Below are 23,416 nucleotides of genomic sequence, written 5' to 3'. Positions count from 1 at the left end.
ATGAGTCATATCAAATATTTAAATACAGTTACATCCTTTCAATCATTTGCTGTTGTGCAGTCTTCCTTTGGCTTGGGTTAAATATTTTGACAGTTATTTAAAGTGGGATTTTGGAGATAAGTGGATTAAAACGGCTAGTAAAACCAGGAGACAGGGAACAACGGAAAACGAGTAACTTTAAAAAAAAAATTAAACACTACACGTGGTCTGTGCATAGTGAAATTAAAATAATGGGAATCACATCTGAAACAGTCAAAGAGGCCTTCATACAAATCTACACAAGGCCAAGTTTAGCAACCTACAGCTACTTTTGGTCTTAAGAATTGCAGATACACTATAGATTACAAGGATTAAATGTAACCTTAGGCATGTTTTCACGATTTAAGGTACATTTCTCTTTCTGCGAGGCTGTAGAATGCTGATTTGTAGAAATTGAGTAATATGAAAATTAAGTAGTTAATATACCTCAAACACAAATAATCCTTTGCGTTTCTCTCCGTACCCTATTTTGTATCTGGTTCAGATTTTGAGATGAAAGGGTCAAATATCTGGTGAGTTTCTTTTGGTTTGGTTTGTTTTTTGGAAACATGGAAAGAGTCAGGATGCATTTACAAACTTATGAAAACATAAGAAATTATAACATGTTCAATTAAGAAGATTTTGTAGCAGGACAATCATCCCAAATGAACTTTAAAACTCAGAAGATTAAAGATGACCAAGGAATGCATTTTCATGGACTTTCCTCTACGTGCGCTTGTGGTTTCAATGAATCCGGTGAATCCATCTATGCAGCTTGTTTGAAATTGTTAAGCAGATATTATGCAAGGGCGCAAAGGCAAGAAGTAAATCATGGATGGAAATAAGCCACCCCCCATAAAATCTTATTTCATTTTAATGATCAGATTGTTCAAACATGTTATTTCTTTAGTTGTCAGAAAATAATGTGTCCCAGTCTCCAGTGAGACAAAGAGGGACTATTCCTCCGTTTCCTCCAGGAAAGGGCAGAGCAGGCTGTACCTGCTGCGGAGACTCAGGTCGTTTGGAGTGGAGGGCCCACTCCTGAAGACCTTCTATGACTCTGTTGTGGCTCTGCTATCTTTTATGGCGTGGTCTGCTGGGGCGGCAGCATCTCTGCTGGGGACAGGAAGAGACTGAACAGGGTGATCCGAAGGGCCAGCTCTGTTCTAGGATGCCCTCTGGACCCAGTGGAGGTGGTGAGTGACAGGAGAATGGCGGCTAAGCTGTCATCCCTGATGGACAACATCTCCCACCCCATGCAGCAGACTGTGACAGCACTGAGCAGCTCCTTCAGTGGGAGACTGCGGCACCCACGGTGTGGGACGGAGAGATTTCGCAGGTCTTTCCTCCCCACTGCTGTCAGACTCCATAATAAAGACTTTAACTGATCAAGCACACACATCCATACATATGCAATAATACTAAGTGCAATAATCCTTTCTGTCATCGTTGTATTTTTACTCAGTTGTATATAGTATTTGTATTTGTATTCTATTTTTATCTTATTGTATATTTATTTTATTTTATTCTACTGTATATAGTATTTTATTTTATTCTATTCTGTACAGTTGTGTACTGTATTTATTCTTATTGTATTCTAATTTTTGCCTCATAACTTTTGCACTGTCCACTTCCTGCTGTGACAAAACAAATTTCCCACGTGTGGGACTAATAAAGGTTACCTAATCTTATCTTATCTTATCTTATCTTTCCCCACATGAGGGATTTTCCTCTGAACTGAGCAACTCTAGTTGAGGTAAACAGGCGAGATAACTCACTGCACTTCTGCAGTAGGGCAGAAAAGGATACACACCATATGTGTGCTATTGGTATTTCTGTGCTTGCATGGGTTCTGTCAAGGTACTCTGGCTTCCTCCCACAATCCAAAGACATGCAGTTAGTGTGTTTAGGTTAATTGGTTATTCTAAATTACCCATAAGTGTGAATGTGATTGCAAATTCTTTTCTGTCTCTCGGTGTTATCGCTGCAATAGACTTGCGACCTGTCCAGGGTGTACCCTGCCTCTCGACAGCTGGGATAGACTTCAGACTACCCGTAATAAGTGGAAGAGCATGGATGAAGCAGCAGCTGTATGTGAAATTTGTTATAAATCCATAAAATTGAAAGATGCACATGACAAGTTTTATGTTAACCAGACTAGACTTTGTTGAACACTCCTAAAAATAACCCTTTACGTGAACTTAAATAATCGTGGAAAGGATTTCCACATTAATAAATGGCTTTCTATTCACACTTCTGTTTGTATTTGACTTGGCCTAACAAAATTTGCATGAGTTGGATCATTTCCATCAAATTAAGTTGGACTCAAGTGCAGTAAATAAGTTGATTCATCATTAATTAATTAAGTTGGTCCAACTCAAGTACATTAAGCTGGAATAACAGAATTGCATAATGCTTAAATAAAGCAAGCTCTAACTGGGTCTTGAAATGCCAGATTATGTACAGAACCAGTGCCAAGTAAAGGCTTTTGACTTTGACCTACCTGAGACAAGTCACACAGTGGCTTCAGTGCTTGCTGTACCTTCTTTATCTTTATGATATGACAGCGTACACAAGAGAGGAAAGGGGGGACCTAGACCACTGTATTGAGGGCTAGAGGCTTTGTTACATGGGTTACCTACTCTGCTGTGAGCAACAGGGGTGCCCTACTTTAGAACCTTTTAAAAAATCAAAGAAAATTCCAAAGCAGAAGTATCTTTACTGTCATATTTCTTTTTCAATTTCCAAAAATACCCAGTAAGTAAGATGCACTATGAATGTTGTCTGGTGTGAGTTATTTATTAACATAATAATATTTCATAATTACTGATCTCTCATAATTGCACAAGAAAACCTGAAAAAGAAATAATAAATTCAAATGCACAAGTATTGAATTCACAGAGCTTTTCTGCTTCCAAATGGAAAAGCAAACAACTGAGCGTTGAAGTCACATTCAGTTTTCATCTCCTTGAAAGGGATGACAAAGCAATGGCTGGTGTCTTCTCTGCTCTGTTGTTGGCTCTCCGTCAAACTGAGCTGCACAGATGCACTTACCATCTGTGCATATCTACATTAAATCCTGCTCTTCTCCATTGAAAAAAAATCACTTATTGAATAAAAGGTCTTCAAGTACATTCTGGTGTTGAACCAGTAAATAAATGAACATAAGAATCCACTTCAGTCATGAAAAAAAAAATATATATATATTATTCACAGGTAGTATTCTGTTGTTCGTGATGCCTTCATGGAAGGTGAAAGGGCTACTCCAAACTGCCGAAGCAAGACAAGGTGGCGGCATAAATGCATACAGAAGGTGATAGGGCTTAAAAATTAGGGTGAACGATGGCACAAACCAAGATATATTCACTGGTTCACTGATCACTAACATTTTGTCAATCCTCAACGGGAAGTGAGGGTATGCAGTGCTGTGCTGTACACAAAATAAATTAATCAGCTATGACTTCTAATTCAATCAAATTCTAAATATACTTAAAGTTATGTTCAAGAAAAAAAACATTTCGTTTTTATAAGACTTGTAAATTAAAAGAAAAAAAATCGCAAAAATATATTATTCAAATAAGAGAATTCAGTCTATATTGTGTTTAAAAATGTTTTCTGACTCTTAGAGAAAATAAATGAAGAAAGTGCAAAGCATGCAAGAAAACAGGACAATATGACAAACTGTGGCTGAATAACAATGATGGTTTGATGCTATACACAGCTGATCTGTCATATATGTGGAAGCAGACAGGTCACGTGGCCTTTATGTGTCCAACAGTTTGGGTTCTTCATCATCAGTGTTTTCAGACACTACAGAATAGGAGTGTCTGTTATTACCGTGCATCACACTATCTGGAGTCAGAACTGCAAGATATGGAGCGATGCAGAAGACGGATGGAGGAGAGTAGTTATCAAGTTCATACACAGGTACAGCAGCATTGGTCCAGTGTTGGGCTCCAGCTCCTTTCATTATCAAAAGGCATGCCGAGGGTCTCACATAGTTTCTAAGAGGAAAGCAAACAATATGTTTGGCTTAATAGAAGAAAAGTTGAGAAACTGTCCTACAATAGGCTCTTTGGGTTGAAAATTAATTAAAACATTTATATATAAGCTAATAGGAAAATGAAGACAAAAATCTCTTACTTGTCTTACTCTCTGAAGGAGGACCATGCGTGGAGTGGCACTTAGTTTTCTGCAGTAAGAGGATCCAGTAAAACTGTTTGTTATTACACTCTTTGAATTAGGATAGCAAACAGGCTTCAAAGATGCATAACACAAACACTTTTAAGTCTTCCTTTCATGTTTACAATAGATATTACACACATATTGGTTCATTTGCTTACATGCAAAATTTACATCTAATGTTGTTACATAAGTACAAATCTAATCAAGTGAAATTTACTTGAATGGTACACATTCATATTTGAATTAATAAACTTTTGATCTTTTATATTTCAGATGCATTTTACTAATAAAAAGAAGCATTTTTAAAATTGTATTTTGTATTATTCACTGTTTACTATAAAGTAAATTTTGCGGTAAGGTGAATTTAGTATTTACCTTGCGATTTAGTTGATAGTGCAGACTCCGGTCTGACAGCCAGGGATGTTTGAGGGACTCTGTTGCACTCATCCTCCAGCTCTTGCTTTTCACCAGAAGACGTGTGATAAAGTCTTTAGCTTCATCTGAGACGTCTTTAAACTCCTCTTCCTCAAAGTTCCACTCACAGGCCAGGATGTTGTTCAGCGTCTCGTTGTCATCATCCCCCAGAAACGGAGACAAGCCGCTGAGTCTGGACATTAAGAATAATACAGATGTCAGGAACTGTACAGGTTGTGTCTCTGTGTGTGCACTGAATGAACTCCTTGACTCACAGCATATAGGTGATGACTCCAAGACTCCACATGTCCGTTGGGAATGACACAAACTCGTAGTTGATGACTTCAGGAGCTAAAAACTCAGGCGTTCCAAAGTTGACCTTTAGCTTCTCCCTAGGCTTATACCTGTCAGAGGAACCAGAACCATAAGAGAAAAACATACTCAAATAAACCAGTGCATGAAAGATGAGGTGACTATAAATCTTACCTCCTGGCAAGGCCAAAGTCAATGATTTTAATCTTGTTAGTAGCTCTGCTGACACAAAGAATGTTCTCAGGCTGAAAAAGAACACAGATTCTGGTGTCACATATACTGTGTTTTAGAGGCCGTTCTTCTTTTTGGCATAGGTGCAAAAGATAAAGAAAAGAACACAGACAACACCCTAAATTTTATTTCATTAACAGAGATGGAAGCTTTTATTTTGAAACTTTATAAACTTGTCTTTTCATTAGACTGTTTAGGCTCCAAATGAATGTTGTAACATATTGAAAAATAAATAAAAATACTGAAAGAGATTATTCCTACTGTGATGCGAAGACTCAAGTAGGTTTACCTTGAGGTCGAGATGTAAGATGTACATTTTATGCATGTACTGCAGCCCTTCACAGATTTGCCGTATGAATAGCACCGTGTCCAACTCTGTGAGGTTGTAGTTCTCGTCAATGATGCGGTCAAACAGCTCCCCTCCTTCCACACTACCACACAAAGAGAGACACTGTTACAGCCAGTTCGAATTTGTAGAGGCTCTTTTTGTATTGTCACAGACACACACAAACTTACTATTCCATGACCAGGATGATGTCGTTACGCGACTCAAATGCAGCGTATAGCTGAATGAGGTTGGCGTGGTTCAGCTGGTTCATCACCTGGATCTCATTCCTCACCACCTCCTGATAGACGGAAATGAAATGTAAATCAAATTTAAAATCACATATAGGAAAATGACACGTAAATATGGAAGTTAATGAATGACAAAACTATATTAATTTTAATTCAATTGTATTTTTTAGAGCCAAATCACAACAGTTGCCTCAAGGAGCTTTATATTGTAGGTTAAAGATTTAATAATACAGAGAAAATCCCAACAAACAGAAAATGAGCAGCACTTGGTGATAGTGAAAAGGAAAAACTGCCTTTTAACAGGAAGAAACCTCTAGCAGAACAAGGCTCAGGGAGGGGCGGGGCCATCTGCTTTGACCAATTGGGGGTAAGGAGAGGAAAACAAGAAAAAGCCAGTCTGCAAGATTTTTAAAGCTTACAAGGAATAAGTTATGAACACAAATAAGTCATGCTTGTCTTGAGGATTTTCAGTGTGTAACATATCAGCTGTTGAATTTGTAAAAAAAAAAAAAAGACCTTAAAAGCCAAGTGCTGGTTATATTTTGCCTTATTGAAGCATGTCAAAAAGTGCAAGAGTGCCTTTTGCTTCACTGCACAATTATTCCTCTTTGGTCCCTCATATCATAAAACTGGAGCGATCAAACAGGCAGGGTCCTTTCTATGATTTAAGCTACTGCAGACTGCTATAGAAAGGTTGGTTTGGTCAAGATGGTATGTTAGGGACGAGGTAGATCAAATCCTTCATGGCAGTTTTTGCTTGTGGTTCAGTTTAAAATGTTCAATGGAAACAGAAGTTACAGACCTAAGGGACTTGATTAAAAAGTAAATATTTATATTAGCAGCATGCAACTCATAGCAGCCTGTGCTACAGCCATTCGGGGGCATAGTTAGATACAAATAAGACAAAACAGACGTACAGTCAGACACAAAGTGCCAGCTGTTTGGTCGTGGATCATCAGCGACAGCCATGTGGGTCATTTGAGGATCTGGCTACAAGTTTAATGAGCTTTTTAAATACTTCAGATTATAATCTAACCACACAGCTATACTCTGACATCTGACCTCCACCGCATATCTAGTTGACTGAGAGAAATAAAGACACAATGGGGCTGACAAATGCCCATTACCTCAGCGTGTCTATTTTTAAAATCGAATCCTTTATAGTGCAGTGATAAAAATGACCATGTATTAGACTGTCTGAGAAAACTGGCATCTCAGCAGCATCGCTAAACCTGGATTCTGTTTCGTATTCAGCATTAACCAGCCAATCATTGCTGCACCTTCTCTTTCTGGCTCCGGGCTTTGATGATCTTGGCAGCCAGAGTCAGACCAGACGAGTTCTCTACGCACTTGTGGACTTGTCCAAAACGTCCCCTAATGAAAGAAAAGCAAACACACGGAGGAGTTAGAGGTGTGGACAGATGGGATGAAGAGCCGGAGAACAACCATTCTGTAAATTGGATTTTATTATTAAAAACAAATATTCCTGGCGCTGAAATATGATGTTTCACGTTTGCTGGTGTTTGCTGCTCAAGCGTATTTGGATACGGTTTTGATTGGTTTTGTTCAGGATCTCTTTAATGTTTATGTCGGACCAATTAAACAAAGGGGTTTTATGAATCAGCTGCCATTAAAAAGCTGAAAATTCTTTTAAATATCAAAATAACAATTTGTTTGTGACTCTTACTTATGTCTATACATTATAATAGTTTATTGACTCGTATAGAAATTCAGGCTATGCTCTTGTGTAATTTGACAAATGTGTTTGCGTGCTAAGGAGTAATCTTCTATTTGAGAGGCAGGATTTAGCGCTGGTCTGTTACATCAGAGAGCCCCCTGAGGGTCAGCACCATTTGCCCTTTGGGGGGGCAACTAAAATTATTAGCGCAGGGTGTGAGATCGTCTGTTATTTCATTATTGAGTGCCAGTGCACACTAAGCATCTGTGCCTGTAACTGAGCGAAATGAAAATAAAGTTCTGTAATGAGAGATGAATGTTCTGAGTGTTTCCCTCACCCTCCCAGGACCTCCTCTCTGTTGATAGTGTAATAGGTGGCGATCTGGTGGGGTTTGGGAGTAACGATGCGGTGGTCGAAAGGTGCTAGCGGTGGAGGACTTGAGTCTGAAGAAGAAATGAAAAAGAAAGGCAAAGAGAAGACAAGTTACTGTTACTGAGTGCAGAGAGGGAATGAAAGGCTGAGGAAGAGGTCTCAGCACCCAGAAACAAAGTAGTTTAAAATAGCAGCATGCCGGCGTCTCATTATGTGCTCCGCCAGCTGTGCTCGCTGACATGTTAGTGACGCTCGCACAGGCATGCTGTTATGACACTGAAGCTGATTTAAAGTCTGAGGAACGCAGAGGCAAATGTCATAAAGTAACTCATCAAGCTGAGTCTACACGGAGAGCCTATAGGATGCATGAATACTGCGCTGAGCAGTCCAGGATTTTGAAACACTGAGGTCATGAAGCCTAAATGCATCTTTTATGGATAGCACTGGAAATGGGAAAAAAAACCCCTCAAAGATGCACTATGAAAAGTGTCTGACCGTTTTTTGCTGACTGTCACATATCTTTTATTTGCAGCTTATAGCAGATTTAAACAACAGAAGTTGACCTAAAGTGCTTTTTTACATCTCCCCCCCAAAAATACATTAAAGCTGAAATGCATGTTTTGTTGTGTTAAGTAAAAATCACTGTGTTTTAATGATCATTAAAATGTGTTTTGAGTTTTCAGATTGATGATGATTCATCTCATTCATCATGAAACCCTGTCCTCCTCTAATAGTGCCCTGCATGTTCCTGGGATTGGATCGATATTGAAATTTGCAGTATTGCACAGCACTACTTCTTGATCTTTGTCAGTCTGCGGTCTCTACTCCCTCACATGCACATTGATAAGATACTGCATGTATACAATATATTGACTGACACTGACGGTGATTCAGAGGCCTAAATTTCAAAACACAAGTTCCTGAAATCTTTCCTTACCTGATTTCTACAAACACTCCCATTTACATGTCGTAGCATTAGTTGTAGAAAGCAACAGCCTACACCCCAACCTCCCTGGACCGTTCAGAAAAGAAGCACTCACACACTTTCTTACCAATAATAAACTCCTTTATTTCCTCCGCCGCCTCCCCTTCGTCTTCTGTCTTCGCTTGGTCAGATATGGAGACCTGTGGCTCGGCTCCCTCTACGACCTGTCCGTCAGCCCTTTCCACTTTACTGTCCTCCACCCGGCTCTTTTTGAGGTCGTCTTTTCCAAGGTCTTCTTCCGGGACGTGGCGTTTGCTACAAGTGGCCACATCACCAGCCTCCTCGGAGCTTCAGAAAGGAAGGCACAGAATATGAATGTGTGATGTGGTTTGAAGTTCCCCTTTTCCTCCCCCAACAAAATAATTTCCTCTTAGCTGGCTTAATGATCCAAAGAAGTACAAGTAAAGAAAATAAATAGTTAACTTAATGAATTTAATAGCAAGTAGCATAAAGATATATGGTAGCTTTGCTAAGACACACCTGTCATACTGAAGCACAGAGGCCCTGCAGAGCCAGGCTTTTTCTGATTTTGATGATTCTTCTCTATGCGTTGTCTTCACATCATCTTTCACTTTTCCACGATTTTCAAGACTAACATCTTCTCCATTTTGCTTTTCTTCTTCTTTTTCTTGTTCTTCTGGCTCAGAGTCTTCAAATATACCCCCCTCTCCTTCCTCATCCTGCCTTTCCTCAGCCTCCTCCTGCCTTTCGTCTGACTGGGCAACAGAGGTGTGCGGTTCTTCAAGGATCAGCGTTTCCAGATCCTGTCTTCCACTTCTTCCATCCCCCTCAGCCTCTATGTTTATGTGCGAATGCTCGGTGTTCTGCCTGTTGAGCTTTTCCACCTGTTCCTGGAGCACAGGCTCATTCAGGGAGGAGGTGTCTGTAGTGAAGAAAATACACGGATACAACCAGATGTTTGGTGAAAACGCTGTATTATATTTACTAAAAATGAATGTAATCAGATGATTGATAATCCTCAGATAGATGGAATTCACTCATCACATATTTACATCTTATGCTAGTCTGGGTGGTCACTTGCTCGATAAGTCTGGCCCAATTCAGATAAAAATCTCACATCATCCTCTGGATAGTTTGTTGCAGAGTGTTGTGAAGACACGAGTGCAGATCCGGTTCTCAGATCCATATTAAAGCTGTCAAGCTAAGACCTAAATTCTGATCTGTCATCTGTGTTTCAAATTTTGCTCATATATACATTTATTATGCGAGCTTGACATGTAAACATGGGGGATTATTGCAGACAAATACTGTTTAAATTTTATTCACTTTGCCTTTTGTGTTCTGACTGTTTACATGTTGGTCGATGTGAATGTATCCTATTTATTTAGATACTGTTTCATTCTCCTACTTGGGTCTCTTATACTGTCTTCCCTCACTTTTGTCAGATTGCGATGTCTTCAGTGTCTTTTTGCATTTTTTCTTCTCATTGCCTGAATTTGTAGTGTTTTGTTTGATTTCTCATATATTTAAATAAAGGCTGAACTGCCTCTTGTCTCCCTTTTTATGCTGTTATCCTTCAAACATGATGAAAACTGTATTTATGTCTGCCAAAAAGTCAGCAGATGTAGCAGTGCAGCCATGCGAGACTTCCAGGGATCATTACATAGCTTGTCTACATATAAGATTTAAAATTTTTAAAGGCCTTCTTAATATGTTTCCCATCATTTACTTATATTTTATGTTTTTATGCTAAACAGAACACATATCTTATATTACAAAAACAATTCTCAGAAATCCTGAACTGGTCTCCCTGTTATATTAAAGTCCGTTATATTCCATGATGTACATATATTTCAGATTTATGATGTATTATATGCAGATAACGAGTTTAGAAATTTTGTGGTGGGCTCTGCATAAACTTGTGATTGTGGATTGTGTAATATCTTGTTTGAGTTTACCTGACGTTTCTTGCGGTTTTCTCTTTTTCTGGGCCTTTAAACCTTTCAGGCTCAGCTTGGCTTTTTCCTTATCATCCTTTGCCTGGATGTTAACAGAGGAAAGAAAGATCAGGTTTTAGACATTGTGCGTAACATTCAAAAGTGGGGCAAAACCTGCAATTGGTGGAAACTTCTCATAGAAAGGAAAATTGCTGATAGATGCAGATATTTCCATTTGTGCAATAATGTGACAACAAGCTTCAAAGCAGTTTCTGTTGGGAAGGTTTTCCCTCATAACTCAAGTGTATTGATGTCTTGCTCAGCAGATGCCTCCTTCTGGCCAAAGAGGAAATATGTGGCATTTCAACTACAGCAGTTGAAATGCTACACATCACTCGAATCAGTTCCACACTTTAAAAGAGAAATATTCACTTTATCCCTGCATACAGTATATATGACAGTCGCCATATGGTGCAACAAATCTGTCTCCTTAACCCTGTATCTAAAAAAAGCCTCTCAATCAGCAGTGTAACCATAGATTATATGAATGCATGAACTATGCAATATATGTTGCATGTGTTACACATCTGTAACATATATTCATATTTGGTTACAGCACTAGGAAGTGAGTCTCTCTAATAAATCATGGCATTAAGAACGATTAAGAATTTGACGACTGTTGGACTGAAGCTGTGCAGCTGCACTGCAAGCTGATAAAGACGTGGTCTGGGAAAGATAACCAATGTGACATTAATCATTTACACCTCGGAGGCCGATCACAGTCTCAATGGTAAATCACTTAACATTACAGCAGGCACAGCAGAGCCAAGACCAGCCACATAGGAGTCATATCTAAACTCACAGGAGTTAAAAGGCAGAGTTTTAAAAAACATTGCCATTTAAATGTTATTTGAACTGTCACATATACACAATATGAATACATTCAGTCAAGAGGATACCAATGCAACCATGCTCACTATACAGTGAGACCTTTCACTTTCACTGCCATGTTCAACAATGCAGATAAAAATGATGGAACTTTAAAAGTGCTTTTGCTAGATTCTAGTGGAAAACTTGCTCATGATGTCGTTTAAACTTCTCACCTTCCTGTTGGCTTTCCGTCCAGGCTGTTTGAACAGAAGCTCCACCAACCTGGAGCTCTTTACCACCTCACCGATGAAGCTTATCACCTGCTGGGTGCCCTCCACCAGTTTCTCCACCCCCTCCAACCTGCGTCCCTGACTCTCCATGTGCTCACTGGCCCTCTCCATGGCCCCATGCAGCTCCCTGCATACTGCTTCTACCCCAGACCCACGGCTTTTTCCATGGCTTTCTTCACGTATTGAAGCTAGATCCAAACCCATACCCCTGACATCCTGCGACAGGCCATCCAGCTTGATCAAGACAGTCTGTTGCATGTTGAGCAAACGCTCCATCTGAGAGCTCAGGAAGTCCATTCGACTTTCCACAGATCGCAGGGCAACATCATGAGGAGAGCAAGAGGATGATGATGAAGAAGAGGAAGAAGCAGCTTGAGACTTTTCTGATCCATTTAGAGAAAGCTTCCTTCCACCTGGCTTCTGCCCGTGAAGAGGGTTTGGATCATAAACCTTGGCTAAAGAGTTAACAAGGCTGGAGCTCATGATTGACCTAAACGTGACTTCTAATAAAAAGCGTTTATTTAATCTAAAGTCCAGTTACTCTCACAAAGTCTCAACTAGCACAAAAAACATAGTGCCAGACAAAGCTGCAGACAAGTTAAAAGGACTGGAGGGACAACAGATAGCTCTCTTCCAATCCTTCACCACTGAGCTGAGTTTTAAGAATAGCAAATGGCTGTTCTCCCAATTACAGTGCAACACCGCTGTGGACGTAAGGGACTCGGTGGCCAGTGATAAGAGCTGAGGGCTCGAGTGTACAGTGGGGGATGCTGGGGAGGGTCGCTATGTGACATTTGAGATACTTCAAAAGCCCTTCAGTCAGGTGTTAGAATCCCAAGAATGCTGAACTAAATATGATGCTGTAAAAAGCAAGATAAACAAATATAGTTTAGGGCCAATAAAGAAAAGCATAACATCTCTAAATCTGAAGAGCCCGTGCCATTTTTCAGCAGGTTTAGTCACATTACACCATTAATCGCATTTTCATTTTGTTTTTCACATTGTAACAAGATTGAAGGAGGGATGCCAGCACGTGCGAAGTGGTAAAAAAGTTACTAATTAAAGAGGACTGAGATTATTTCTGAACACTGCCAAATACTATCAGTTTATCGCTTTTTATACCTAACTTGTTTCACTCAGAGTAGCAGAGAGGAGCCATTTAAATTTTTACCAAATCACCACCATTCTGACTATTTAGCAGACTGTTTTCTATCTTTCTGCAGTGTATTGCTGCATTTTTGAGTTATTTTGATTGTATTTATGGTTAAATATGAATATTAAAGATTTTTTTATTTGCTGTTCATTAAGTTTAAAAGTCATCATTTATTTTACAGCTCACTAATCCTGAGCCAACACTGTTCAAGGACAGAAGTTGAGTAAAAGTTAAAAGGGTTTGGTTTTCCTCTGGAGGCCACCAAGTGGAAAGAACTTCCGAGGTTCCCAATATAAGCCTGCTGTCCACACACCGTGAGGGACACAAAGACAACGGGACACAGGTGATCCAGCTGACACCTAAGAACTGTTGATGCAGAGGAGAGGGGGATTGTGGGAGAGGAAACTTCCTGCACATGTGTTGCTGTACAGAATTAAAGAGGACAGACATACACACTGTCGCTGACACACGAGTTCATATTCATGAACAGGCCCACCTACTGAGACGTGACTCTGCACATTGACCTCAAACTTTTCCACATCTCAGTACAGTCTATCAGGAGTAGGCTGAGCGACAAAGCGCTGGCGCCTATATACTGGCACCCATTTGTCAACAACGGAAAAACCTGACCTATACTCTGCTCCTCACGCTGTTCCCAAGTACGGACAGCTCATCAGCTGTCAGGGTTAACACTTGTATCCCCAGTGGCTATTTGCTATTGAAGGTGAGAATGATAAAGGACACGGTGCAAGTGCAGACAGAATGCAAAACATATGGTTGAAATACATGTTTCCTTACTGAAGGAGATCAGTAATCCGGCAAAAGTGTTTTCACACTAAACTGCTTTATAAAGATTATTGCAAAGCCTCTGTTTGACATTAATCAAAGATAAAATACTGTAATTAGTCAGGGTCTAAAACGATATTCAGTGAAACTTCAGAAACAGCTCTCATGCTAAAGTGGATTACTGCAAGTAAACATATAGAAAAATCTGTTTTTTGTAGCTTTTTCAAGCAATTGCTTTGTACGGTGGCCCTAAGAGGTCAAACTGTTTAAGAAAACACCTGAAATTATAAGAAAAACAACTGCAAAAGCACATAAAACGCAACAGAAGTTGTATAAAACACAAAGGACGTAGAAAAAAAATGCAGCCCAAGCTCACAAAAAAAAAAATCACAAAACATGACAAAAATACTATATGAGGGAGAAAAAGATGAATGCACAATATCTTCCATCTTTTCCATCTCCATCTGAGGATTCAGCAGTGCTGTGAAGGAGGAAAAAGATGGAAGAGATTGTGCATTCATCTTTTTCCTCCTTCACAGCACTGGTGAATCCTCTCCTTCATGCCTTCACTATCTCAGTGCAGTGTTTTGGTTTCTGTCACTTCAGGAGCTGGTCCGTCACAGTTTTGTTTCCCCCAAAACGCTTCTGTTGTGCTTTTTGACATTTTTTTTAATAGTTCTCTTCTATTTTATTCAACTTCTGATGTGTGTTTTATGTGCTTTTGGAACATTTTCACATTTGGTGGTGCTTTCTGAAGGTGCAGTACATTTGGCCTCACAGGGGCACCATAGTTTTGCACTTGAAACACCACAAACTAAACACCACAGATTCAACCACAAAGAGGTTTTTATATCTCTGTATCAACGGCCTGTTTCATAAAGGTATTTCTCAGGAGTTTTGCGGATAACTTGGACTCAGGGAAGAACTGGGTGATCAAAAGTCACTGTGTGAAAACAATTTCGAAAATATCTAGTTAAAGAAAATCCAGTCAGGATTCATTCATGAATGACACTATAGTTAACATGTCAGATGGCAAGGCCACCATTCTTTCTCTTGCTCTCTTTATTTTTTGTTGTCTTTAATTAATTAAAACATGTTCTATGTACGCTTGGTGTTCATTTTAAAGTAAGCTGCTCTGACTACATGAATACTTTTGTTAAACTTCAGTACTATATATGTTACAGCAAGTTAGCACAGATCTCAAGCATCTCTTTTGAAAAACTTCAGAAAGTTTTGCACTTAGCCATAGCCACTAAACAATGACCTATAGGAAACACACACAGGCAGTCAAATACACACATGTAATGACTCAAAAGAATTGCTGCCATTAAAATGCTACATACACACAAAAACACTGCATCTCAGGAAAAATTATTATTTTCAGGAGCTGTCTTTTTTGGTTTCTCTTTCTCTCCTTCAAAGATCCTTGCTTCGCCCAAGCTCAGTTAGTTGCTGCCACGCCGTCATGGAGAGTATTGACAGTGTTTATTGTTTCTAAAGGAAGAAGAGGTTACACAGACGTTTCCTGCCACTGCGGTCTTTTTGATTTACATTTGAGAATACTCAAATAGGAATGCCATGATATTTTATATGAAATAAACATCAAATGTGATATGCTGCTCTGTGGTCATAATTGCACTGTGTAAAACCTTTATCTTTTTCAAAGCTACTATTTGTGTAACAAAAAAAAAAAAATCAGACCAGATACATTTTAACAGCATTAAACAATTTTTTCACAGGCAACAACAAACAATACTGCTACAACAAAAAAAATATTTTATTATTTAGATTATATTATACTGTCATATACTCAAAAGTATATTGTGCTTGTTTTAGAAATATATAAGTAAAAAGGGAGTAAACAGTACACTATTTTATATGAATGTATCTTCCTTTTCCCTACTTCTTTATTTCCTTATATCAGCATCAGCTCTGAATCACTGCATACTCCATAACAACTACCTTTTGTGGGGACAAATTGTGATACAGTAGATGGCTAAATAAATCTCCACACAGACTCCACAGTACAATAGCCAAGAGCCAGTAGGGTCGGAGCAGAGTGCTGGTAGATTGGTCTGGTGGAAGGTTTAACTGTACCCTGTCAGACAAGCTCTGAAATCCCTAGTCAGAAAAGGTTACATGGTAACACGAGAGGCTGTGTGGTACAGGAGCACAGTTTGGGAATGAGGCTGACGCAGCCTAGCCACTCTCACCGCATATAGAATTACTCAGCAGGAAGACACAGACAATTTATAATGCTTCTTCTACTGCCGTGGGCTTTCCAGTAATCCATTATCACTCCCAGAGCCACAATTATAGTCTGTGTCACACATAACAAATGCACGCCTTGGGATGGTTGCTGTTGTGGTAAACCTGGTCCATATTTAACAATGCTGTAGCTTGGCGAGGGAAAGCTGAAATAAGAGGGACATGGTAAGTAGGTAATTTACTTAAGTGATGGATTTTTTCATATTTTTGAGACAAACATTTTTTCCTAGGCTTGCTTATTTATAAACTAGAACACAGAAAAATGGTCTAAAATGTGTTTTCAGTTTCTCGAAATGACAGCAAAATATAAATGTGCATGTGTCAGTAGATTCATGCATGCCTTTTCTATATTTTGCTTCAAATTGATATACTTGAAAAGCAGTTTGGGTCAGGTAGACGAGTGTTTTAAAGGACATAGGAAGAAGTAGGGCTTGTGGATTAAATTGGTGCCTCCTATCCAAATGATTAGACCAGGAAGGGAAGGGATACAGACGAGACATTTTGGACCCACCGACAACAGCTCAGTGGCGGCTCTTTGAGCTTTGGCATGTTCCAGGGTGCTGGTCCAGCTCTGGGACCCCTGGATAATCCAGGGTTTCCCTCCCAAATGGCATCCCTAACCACATAAGATTCACCATACCATGAATATGACTCACACCACGCAACCTTGCTGAGACCAAAGATAGTTGCATTCAGAGAGGGGGTCCTCATCAACCCAGCAGTGTGCTTGACCTGAACAGTAACGAACCACATGCACACTCTTCACACAGACTTCATTTTTACATTTTACATTTTCTTAGAGGTTTTAGTTTGAAATTCTGGAAAAACCCTGAAAAGCTATTTCAGCCCTGCATGCCAGCCAAAGTATGCAAACCCAAGATACCGTCTCTTCATAGTTGTACATTTGAAATAGAAAATTTCAACATATTTTGCACAATCTACACTTTTTCCTTACAGTTCCCTATTAGAGATTTAGTCGTTGGGAGCAACATGAGTCAATTTGAAACTAAAGTTTTGCTAAACCTGCACCATGCAAAGCTGTAGTGATCTGTTCAGCAGGTTATGTAACATTTTGCGTTTAATGACAGGATTGTTCCGTTGTTGATAGACCATATAAGTCTGGCGAGTAGATGCCAATAGGAACAAGTGCACATATTATCTCCGCAGCTCCACCTGCTGCTTTTTTATCTGTCAAACCTGCATGTGTCACCACTGGCCGATGACAGTCTGTTCTTTCCACAGTTTAGCTGCCATGATAACCAGATGGTAGATTTAGCTCTCAGCAGCCTCAGAGCTCAGTGGGACAGGAAAAAATTCTCTTCATAGAACAGAGGTGCTTTATTACGTCAGAAAAGTTTGTGTGTATGTGAAGCGTGTTTGTGGTGCAGGGGGTAGCGAGGATAAGCATGCGGACGTGTTACATGCTAAACAGCATGAATGCATAACCCCGAGTGATATCACACAAATGTCAAATATCAAAACTGTATCACATTCCATTTTATGCTAAACTAAAAGCTAATGGTTTAGATTTATTATATCAAAGCTTTTCTCGTACAGAAATCACACTTGCTTAAGTGCTGGCAATGGGCTCGGGCTCATTTTCATGATGCAAACATGCAGATAGACACAGTCCACAGGCACGAACCAGAGACACTTCTGGTATTTACAGGTAATTCAATAACCATGTTGATGCACTTAGGATATCTGGAGACCCCTAGAGCATCCTCCGCAATACTTTTTGGGCTACTTCTTACTTTGGGATACTTTGAGTGTTTATAGAAGGAAATATTCTACATATAAAATTGAAACAAAATCATGCAGACATGCACATTCCTGAAGAGATTTGCTATTTATGTCCAATCCAATCTCATCACATTGTCACATCTGGGAAACGTTACGATGCAACACCATCATTTTCAGATAGACCTCCACAATACCCAACTCTTTAACAGAATTGAACAGAGTAGAAGCTGCATGTTTGCAGCGGTACATAAAAGTGTCTGACAGCAATCAAAGTAAGTGCTGTGATTTAAAAAAACAAATGGTGAAAGAGAAACACTTAAATACTTCTTCCTAAATCTGTTGCCGTAGATATATGTTAATGGATTTCTATAATCTGTAGTGATCTGGTCAGGATGTGCAACACTATCATTCTATAATAGTCTTTTAGGTACTAGTTTAAAGTAACATATAACAATGTAACAAGAAGCACTGCACACAGACGTCCACCAAATCAGCTCACTCTCTGGGCAGTATTTACTTTTAACAGAACAGCATTGTAATTTGTGTCTATTCATTTTGCTTTCTTTGTTGATTTTTTCCTAGCGTGGTAAAAATTAGCACAAAGAGCAGGATTTTGTTATTTGCTCTGTTGAAAACTATTTTAATATATGTGACATAATTTTTGACATAATTCCTTAGACAAAACAAGGGCAGTAACATACTTTTAAATAGCTCTATATAGTATTGAAAGACCTTCAGATGAATCTATTAATCTAGAAGGAGAGGTCAGAGGTTATTCACAACTGTGTAAATCTTTATACGATACTTAATTACAGCATCATATCGTATAATTACACTATGTAAAAATAAGTCTGGTGGCTGTATTTTAAAATCAAGTATTTTGCACTTTGGTCTTCTTGCCACTAGATGGAAGTCTGTGATCACAGACCCATCATGGATGGCTCTGCCATAGACTGTCTCTGGTCTATGCGCACAACTGTTGACTACTTGGGAATCTGGAAATAAAAGCATGTTGTCAGAGTGTAGCACCCAGCTGTTCCCTGGTTACTGTGACCCCTGACCTAATGCCCCTGTACAAACATTTAATCGCACAAATCCAAATAGTCAGTGCTTGCCATGGAAGATCTGCTGTACATGGTGACAGATCATAAACACAGCATCCAATCGCATATCTGTTTTACTGAGAGATGAAATTCCATGCTGGCTGGCATTCTCTTACTAACATTAGCTAATTTTGTTTTTGCCTCTTTCAGCACATTTTACATGCATAGCATTTTCTATTAAAGTGCTTAGCATATTTGATTAGTTGATTTAATTAAATAGCTATAATGAGCCCATGAACACTCATTTTACTTGTCCATTCATTACATGCTGCACTTTACATCCCAATGCATCCTTTATAAAGCAGCCTAATTAAGATGATGCTTCTCTCTCTGCTGTGTATTTTGTCAATGCTGATGCTCTGCTGCAAACTCAGGGGAAATAGTATAATCTGGATTAAAATGGGATACATTTTAAACGGACTCATTTGCTATTTTAAAAAGAGCAACACACATACTCTTAATCAGTCTAAAAGCTCTGCAAAATGTCCAGCTTTTACTGAAAATGCCCTTAGATATAGAATAATTGTTGTATATGTAATTTATATTGCTACTGTAAGCAACACAGGCCATTACTTTCCTTGAGATTAGTTTGCTGCACTCTGTTTATCTCAATAATGACTGACTCAGTCTGACTACTCAAACTGTTTTGACTCTCAGGTAAAGAAAAAATAGAAAAAATAAACATGTTGACTTTATAAACTAGTTTTAAAAAAACTAATCGGGTTATGTGGGCTAACAAATGAAGGTTTTTGTGCTTTTTGGACAGGTTTCAGTGGTTGTTCTAAATCTGCCTGCTTTAAAGACTGCTGGGAAGCTGTCTTGTTTGCTGTTGTTTTAACTACTATTCTTTAATCTGCTAATGTGTCGACAAATCCAAATGATCCCAAAGACAATAATGAAAAATGACTTGAATGTTTTAGCAGCATTTTCTCTCATTCAAAGTATTTCAGGCTTAAGGCCTGGCCAAGCAAGTTTTCCAAATGAATCGGTGCCAAATACCTGAGTCAGAGCCTACGCACAAAGAAAAATCCACTGAAGCTCACATAACAAATTAGGCTATTATGTGATTTCTTTCTAAGTGATTTTGTTCCCGTCTCTGTGTGGTCTGCCTCAAGTCTTTTGTTCAGTACTGTATATTTTTGGCATGAATCAATGAAAGTTTTCTGCACACTGTACATCACATCTCAATGATATTTACTGGAGATCTGCAAACCCATGCAGGCACAGCAAAGCTTTCTTAACGAGACTGCAGTGCTAACAGTCCACCACTGATCCGATCAAGTCACTGTACTGAACCTCTTTGCTAAAATGTCAATGATGGTGCATTTCGAAGCTTTTTGTAGCATTATTTTAGAAAAATACAGCCTGCTGTCGTATACAGATCGCTGAGGACGTCTGGGCTTCGGTTCTGGTGAGTTAAAGTCTGTATTTGTTCAGTCTGTCACTTAGCATTAATAAGCAGTTAGCATCAATAATATACACTCTATGAGAACACTTGCCAAAGATCTTTCAGATGGCTCTGGTAGTTGTGACTGTGCCAAATATGAACTAGTGAGTGTTTCCAACAAAATAAACATGTGGGTCAGCCCACATAAAGTAAATACATAGTACTGAAACAATTTGCTTACTACCTAGCCTTCATGGAGAAAACTCTTTTTGATAACCAGATGAAGAATAATTAGATTTCTCCACTTCAAACTTCAAAGTACAATAAACTCACACTTCTATGTACATGCCAACAATATTACCATCTACTGATAGTGACGCTAAAGAAATTTAAACCTAAAATTGTTTAACACATCAGCACCATTTTTTGATGATAACACCATAAACCTTGAAATTTCTCAACATTTAAATATAAAAGGTAAAAGGAATAAAAAAAGAAATACAGTGATCATCATTGTGTTAGAGCGATACAACAGGAAAGAAAAAGGATACGGAAATTACTCCTTTTGGAGCTCTGCATTGACACACAGCTTTGCCCGTGTATATTTATTTGTGTTTGTTGACAATGAAAAGTAAACAACTGGGGGGAAAAGTCTACTTCTGAGTAGAAAATAAGAATTAAAAGGACGGGTATGTTTCACCAAAACCCATTTTATACCCAACACCTGTTTAACAGAAAACAGCTTTTTAAACAGCCTGTTTTTGGTTTTAGGATACAGGGCAATAGTGCAGTAAAAGAAAAACATGTGACTATGTATCCACCAAATATAACTGTTTCCCAGCTTGCACATGGCATAATGTGAAAATATCTTTTTCAATATAAAAGTCATTAGTCTAAAAAAATGAATCTACATTATTTCTAAAAGTAGTTTTGCTCAGTTTAGACAATTAAGCCTATAAAACAAGGCGGCTCTCGGTTCTGAATGTCTTTCTTTGTGTTTTTTCATTGTGTCATGACTGTGAGACTCAAACCATTATGGGCTCTTCTCTATCCCTCATGTATTTGCATGTGTGCTAATTTTATCTGAGCTATGTGAGTGTGAGAATCTGAAGCTGGAGAAACCCTTCTCACATTAGTCATACTCACATGTATTAACACAAGCTGCAGTTTACTCTTCACAAGCCTCATACAAAAACCCACGGTTCAAATTATCTTATCAAATTCAGATGACTGGTTTTGATTGTAAACTTACAATACTGGATTTGATTGGCTCCAGCCTCCCCGGTGATCCTGAATTGGATAACCGGAAGAGGATGGATGGATGCATGAAAGTCATGGTAATTATTTAACTTATTTGCCTATTATATCAGCTACAACTGATCTGTAACACCAATATTTATACAAATTCATTTGGAATTTCATAATTGCATTAGCCAAGCATATTGTAGCTGAAATTTGCTTTTAAGACATTAAACCATAAAAGCTGATCCCTGGACTCACTGTTTGAGAGAATGGGGCTTGTAGTGTAAAACTACCTTGAGTCTTTGTGGCAGTCAGTATGACAAAAGAGCTGAGTTACATAAATGTACACATTTGAACACTTTGACTTAATTAAAACAATTAAATGCCTCCCTGCTGAGGCAATTTTGTTTTATCAATGATGCAAGAGGAGGGAAACAAAACATTGCCAGTGTGGTGACTCTTCAGTTTGTGGTGTGTGAACAGCCTTCCTCTTTGTGTCTCATGCTCTCACACTGTTGTTTAATAGAAAGGTTATGTTAAACAGGCTTTTTTCCACACTCCAGTTGAAGACAAGATTAAGGCTTTTTCCCCATTTCAGTCCCAACACTAGTCCTTTAATGTTAAATAGAATGCAAAAGACTGTACGTGCATCTCTTGCTTAGTTACGCACACCTGTCTGTAAGTGACAGCAAGATCTGACAATGAGGTGACAAAATGTTAACAGGATGAGAAATGTGACCATCCTGAGTACTATCACAGCTGTCCTGGTGTCATATGTCTCATAAGTTACTTTTAATTTAAAGATCACAGATTGCACTTTCAAACTATATATATCTTGATTGAACATGTGTACATGTATATTTTCATCATCTCTTTCTCATTCTGTCTTTCTCCTCCTCCAGCATTGCTCTGTCGAATGTCACAAAAATCACACAGTTTGATTACATTCTTACATCATGCACGAGTTTATTCTTAAACTAAGCGACCACTTAAAACACAGCAGCAAAAATAGAAGTGCTTACCAACAGAAATGTTCTTGATGTCCTTAGTATCAGTGTTATTGGACAAAGGTGAAATTCATTGACTCATTTACTTGTATCGAACTCCAAAAGTATCCACAATCACGCCTCGCGTTTAGTGTCTATGCTTACTGACTGTTGTGGTTGTTGGTGTGTGTCTGGCAGTGATCTGCAGAGCTATAGCCGAGTTGTGTGCAACAGCAACCGCAGTTAATAAAAGTATGCTGAAAGCATGAACGAGTGGTCGAGTCTGTCGTGGATCTTTCACAGTAAGAAAACATAACTTACTGCAATCAGCAATCTACTGACATATGGTGGTGACATTTTACACACTGTACACTTAATATAGAGTCTATGAAAAAGAATCCTCCAACATTTAAAGTCTTTAATCGGGTTCACCGGTAACGATCGAATCACGAACCGCGAGAAAGGAGTCATGAGTTTCACGTGGTTGTGGGTAAGTAGCGGTGGCTGCAGTGACTCCAGACTTGCTTGCAGAAGTATGAGATGAGTTTGGCTGTAGTATGGACATATGCCGTGCATCCAGAGTGGAACACGATGACTTGAGAACAGTGTTTTGGATGTAAAACGTCACATTCAGCCATTTGTTTTAAAATTGACCGCAAGCTTCTGTCCATTACTTTTAGTTTTGCCTTTTGAAATCACATGATTCTTTTTGATACACCCTGTTAAGTAGCTATTATTTTATTATTTATTATTTTGTTCTGCTGGCTGTTTTTTTGTGCAAACACAACATTAAAGACAAGCATTGCATTTAAATTAGTGAACTTTGGCATGAATGGACCATTGCAATCGTTTAGAAAAAACCATGAAGTGGAGTTTGTTTTAACAAAGGCTTTTCCTACAGCTTGAATGTCATTCAGGT

General features: G+C 38.8%; 1 protein-coding gene across 3 annotated transcripts in view; it reads right to left on the bottom strand.

Moving 5' to 3' along the window:
* Positions 1 to 2,801: 2,801 nt before the first annotated feature.
* Positions 2,802 to 23,416, bottom strand: part of mylk4b (myosin light chain kinase family, member 4b) — a 33,977-nt gene continuing 13,362 nt past the window's right edge. For 2 of the 3 annotated variants that reach the window (XM_080291401.1, XM_026147943.2), the window contains 12 exons: positions 10,691 to 10,772; positions 9,252 to 9,654; positions 8,839 to 9,059; positions 7,752 to 7,857; positions 7,017 to 7,110; positions 5,677 to 5,786; positions 5,450 to 5,591; positions 5,104 to 5,174; positions 4,893 to 5,021; positions 4,579 to 4,810; positions 4,162 to 4,210; positions 2,802 to 4,022 (listed from right to left, as the gene is read on the bottom strand). In XM_080291401.1, coding sequence (XP_080147527.1) covers positions 4,012 to 4,022; positions 4,162 to 4,210; positions 4,579 to 4,810; positions 4,893 to 5,021; positions 5,104 to 5,174; positions 5,450 to 5,591; positions 5,677 to 5,786; positions 7,017 to 7,110; positions 7,752 to 7,857; positions 8,839 to 9,059; positions 9,252 to 9,654; positions 10,691 to 10,772 — 1,650 coding nt within the window. In that variant the 3' untranslated portion in view covers positions 2,802 to 4,011. Of the gene's footprint in view, positions 4,023 to 4,161; positions 4,211 to 4,578; positions 4,811 to 4,892; positions 5,022 to 5,103; positions 5,175 to 5,449; positions 5,592 to 5,676; positions 5,787 to 7,016; positions 7,111 to 7,751; positions 7,858 to 8,838; positions 9,060 to 9,251; positions 9,655 to 10,690; positions 10,773 to 11,772; positions 12,483 to 23,416 lie in introns of those variants that run through there. The other variant, XM_026147942.2, reaches the window with a different exon arrangement.

Source organism: Astatotilapia calliptera, chromosome 17 (assembly GCF_964374335.1).
Source record: "Astatotilapia calliptera chromosome 17, fAstCal68.1, whole genome shotgun sequence".
NCBI lineage: Eukaryota > Metazoa > Chordata > Actinopteri > Cichliformes > Cichlidae > Astatotilapia > Astatotilapia calliptera.
This window is presented reverse-complemented; position numbering and strand designations above follow the sequence as displayed.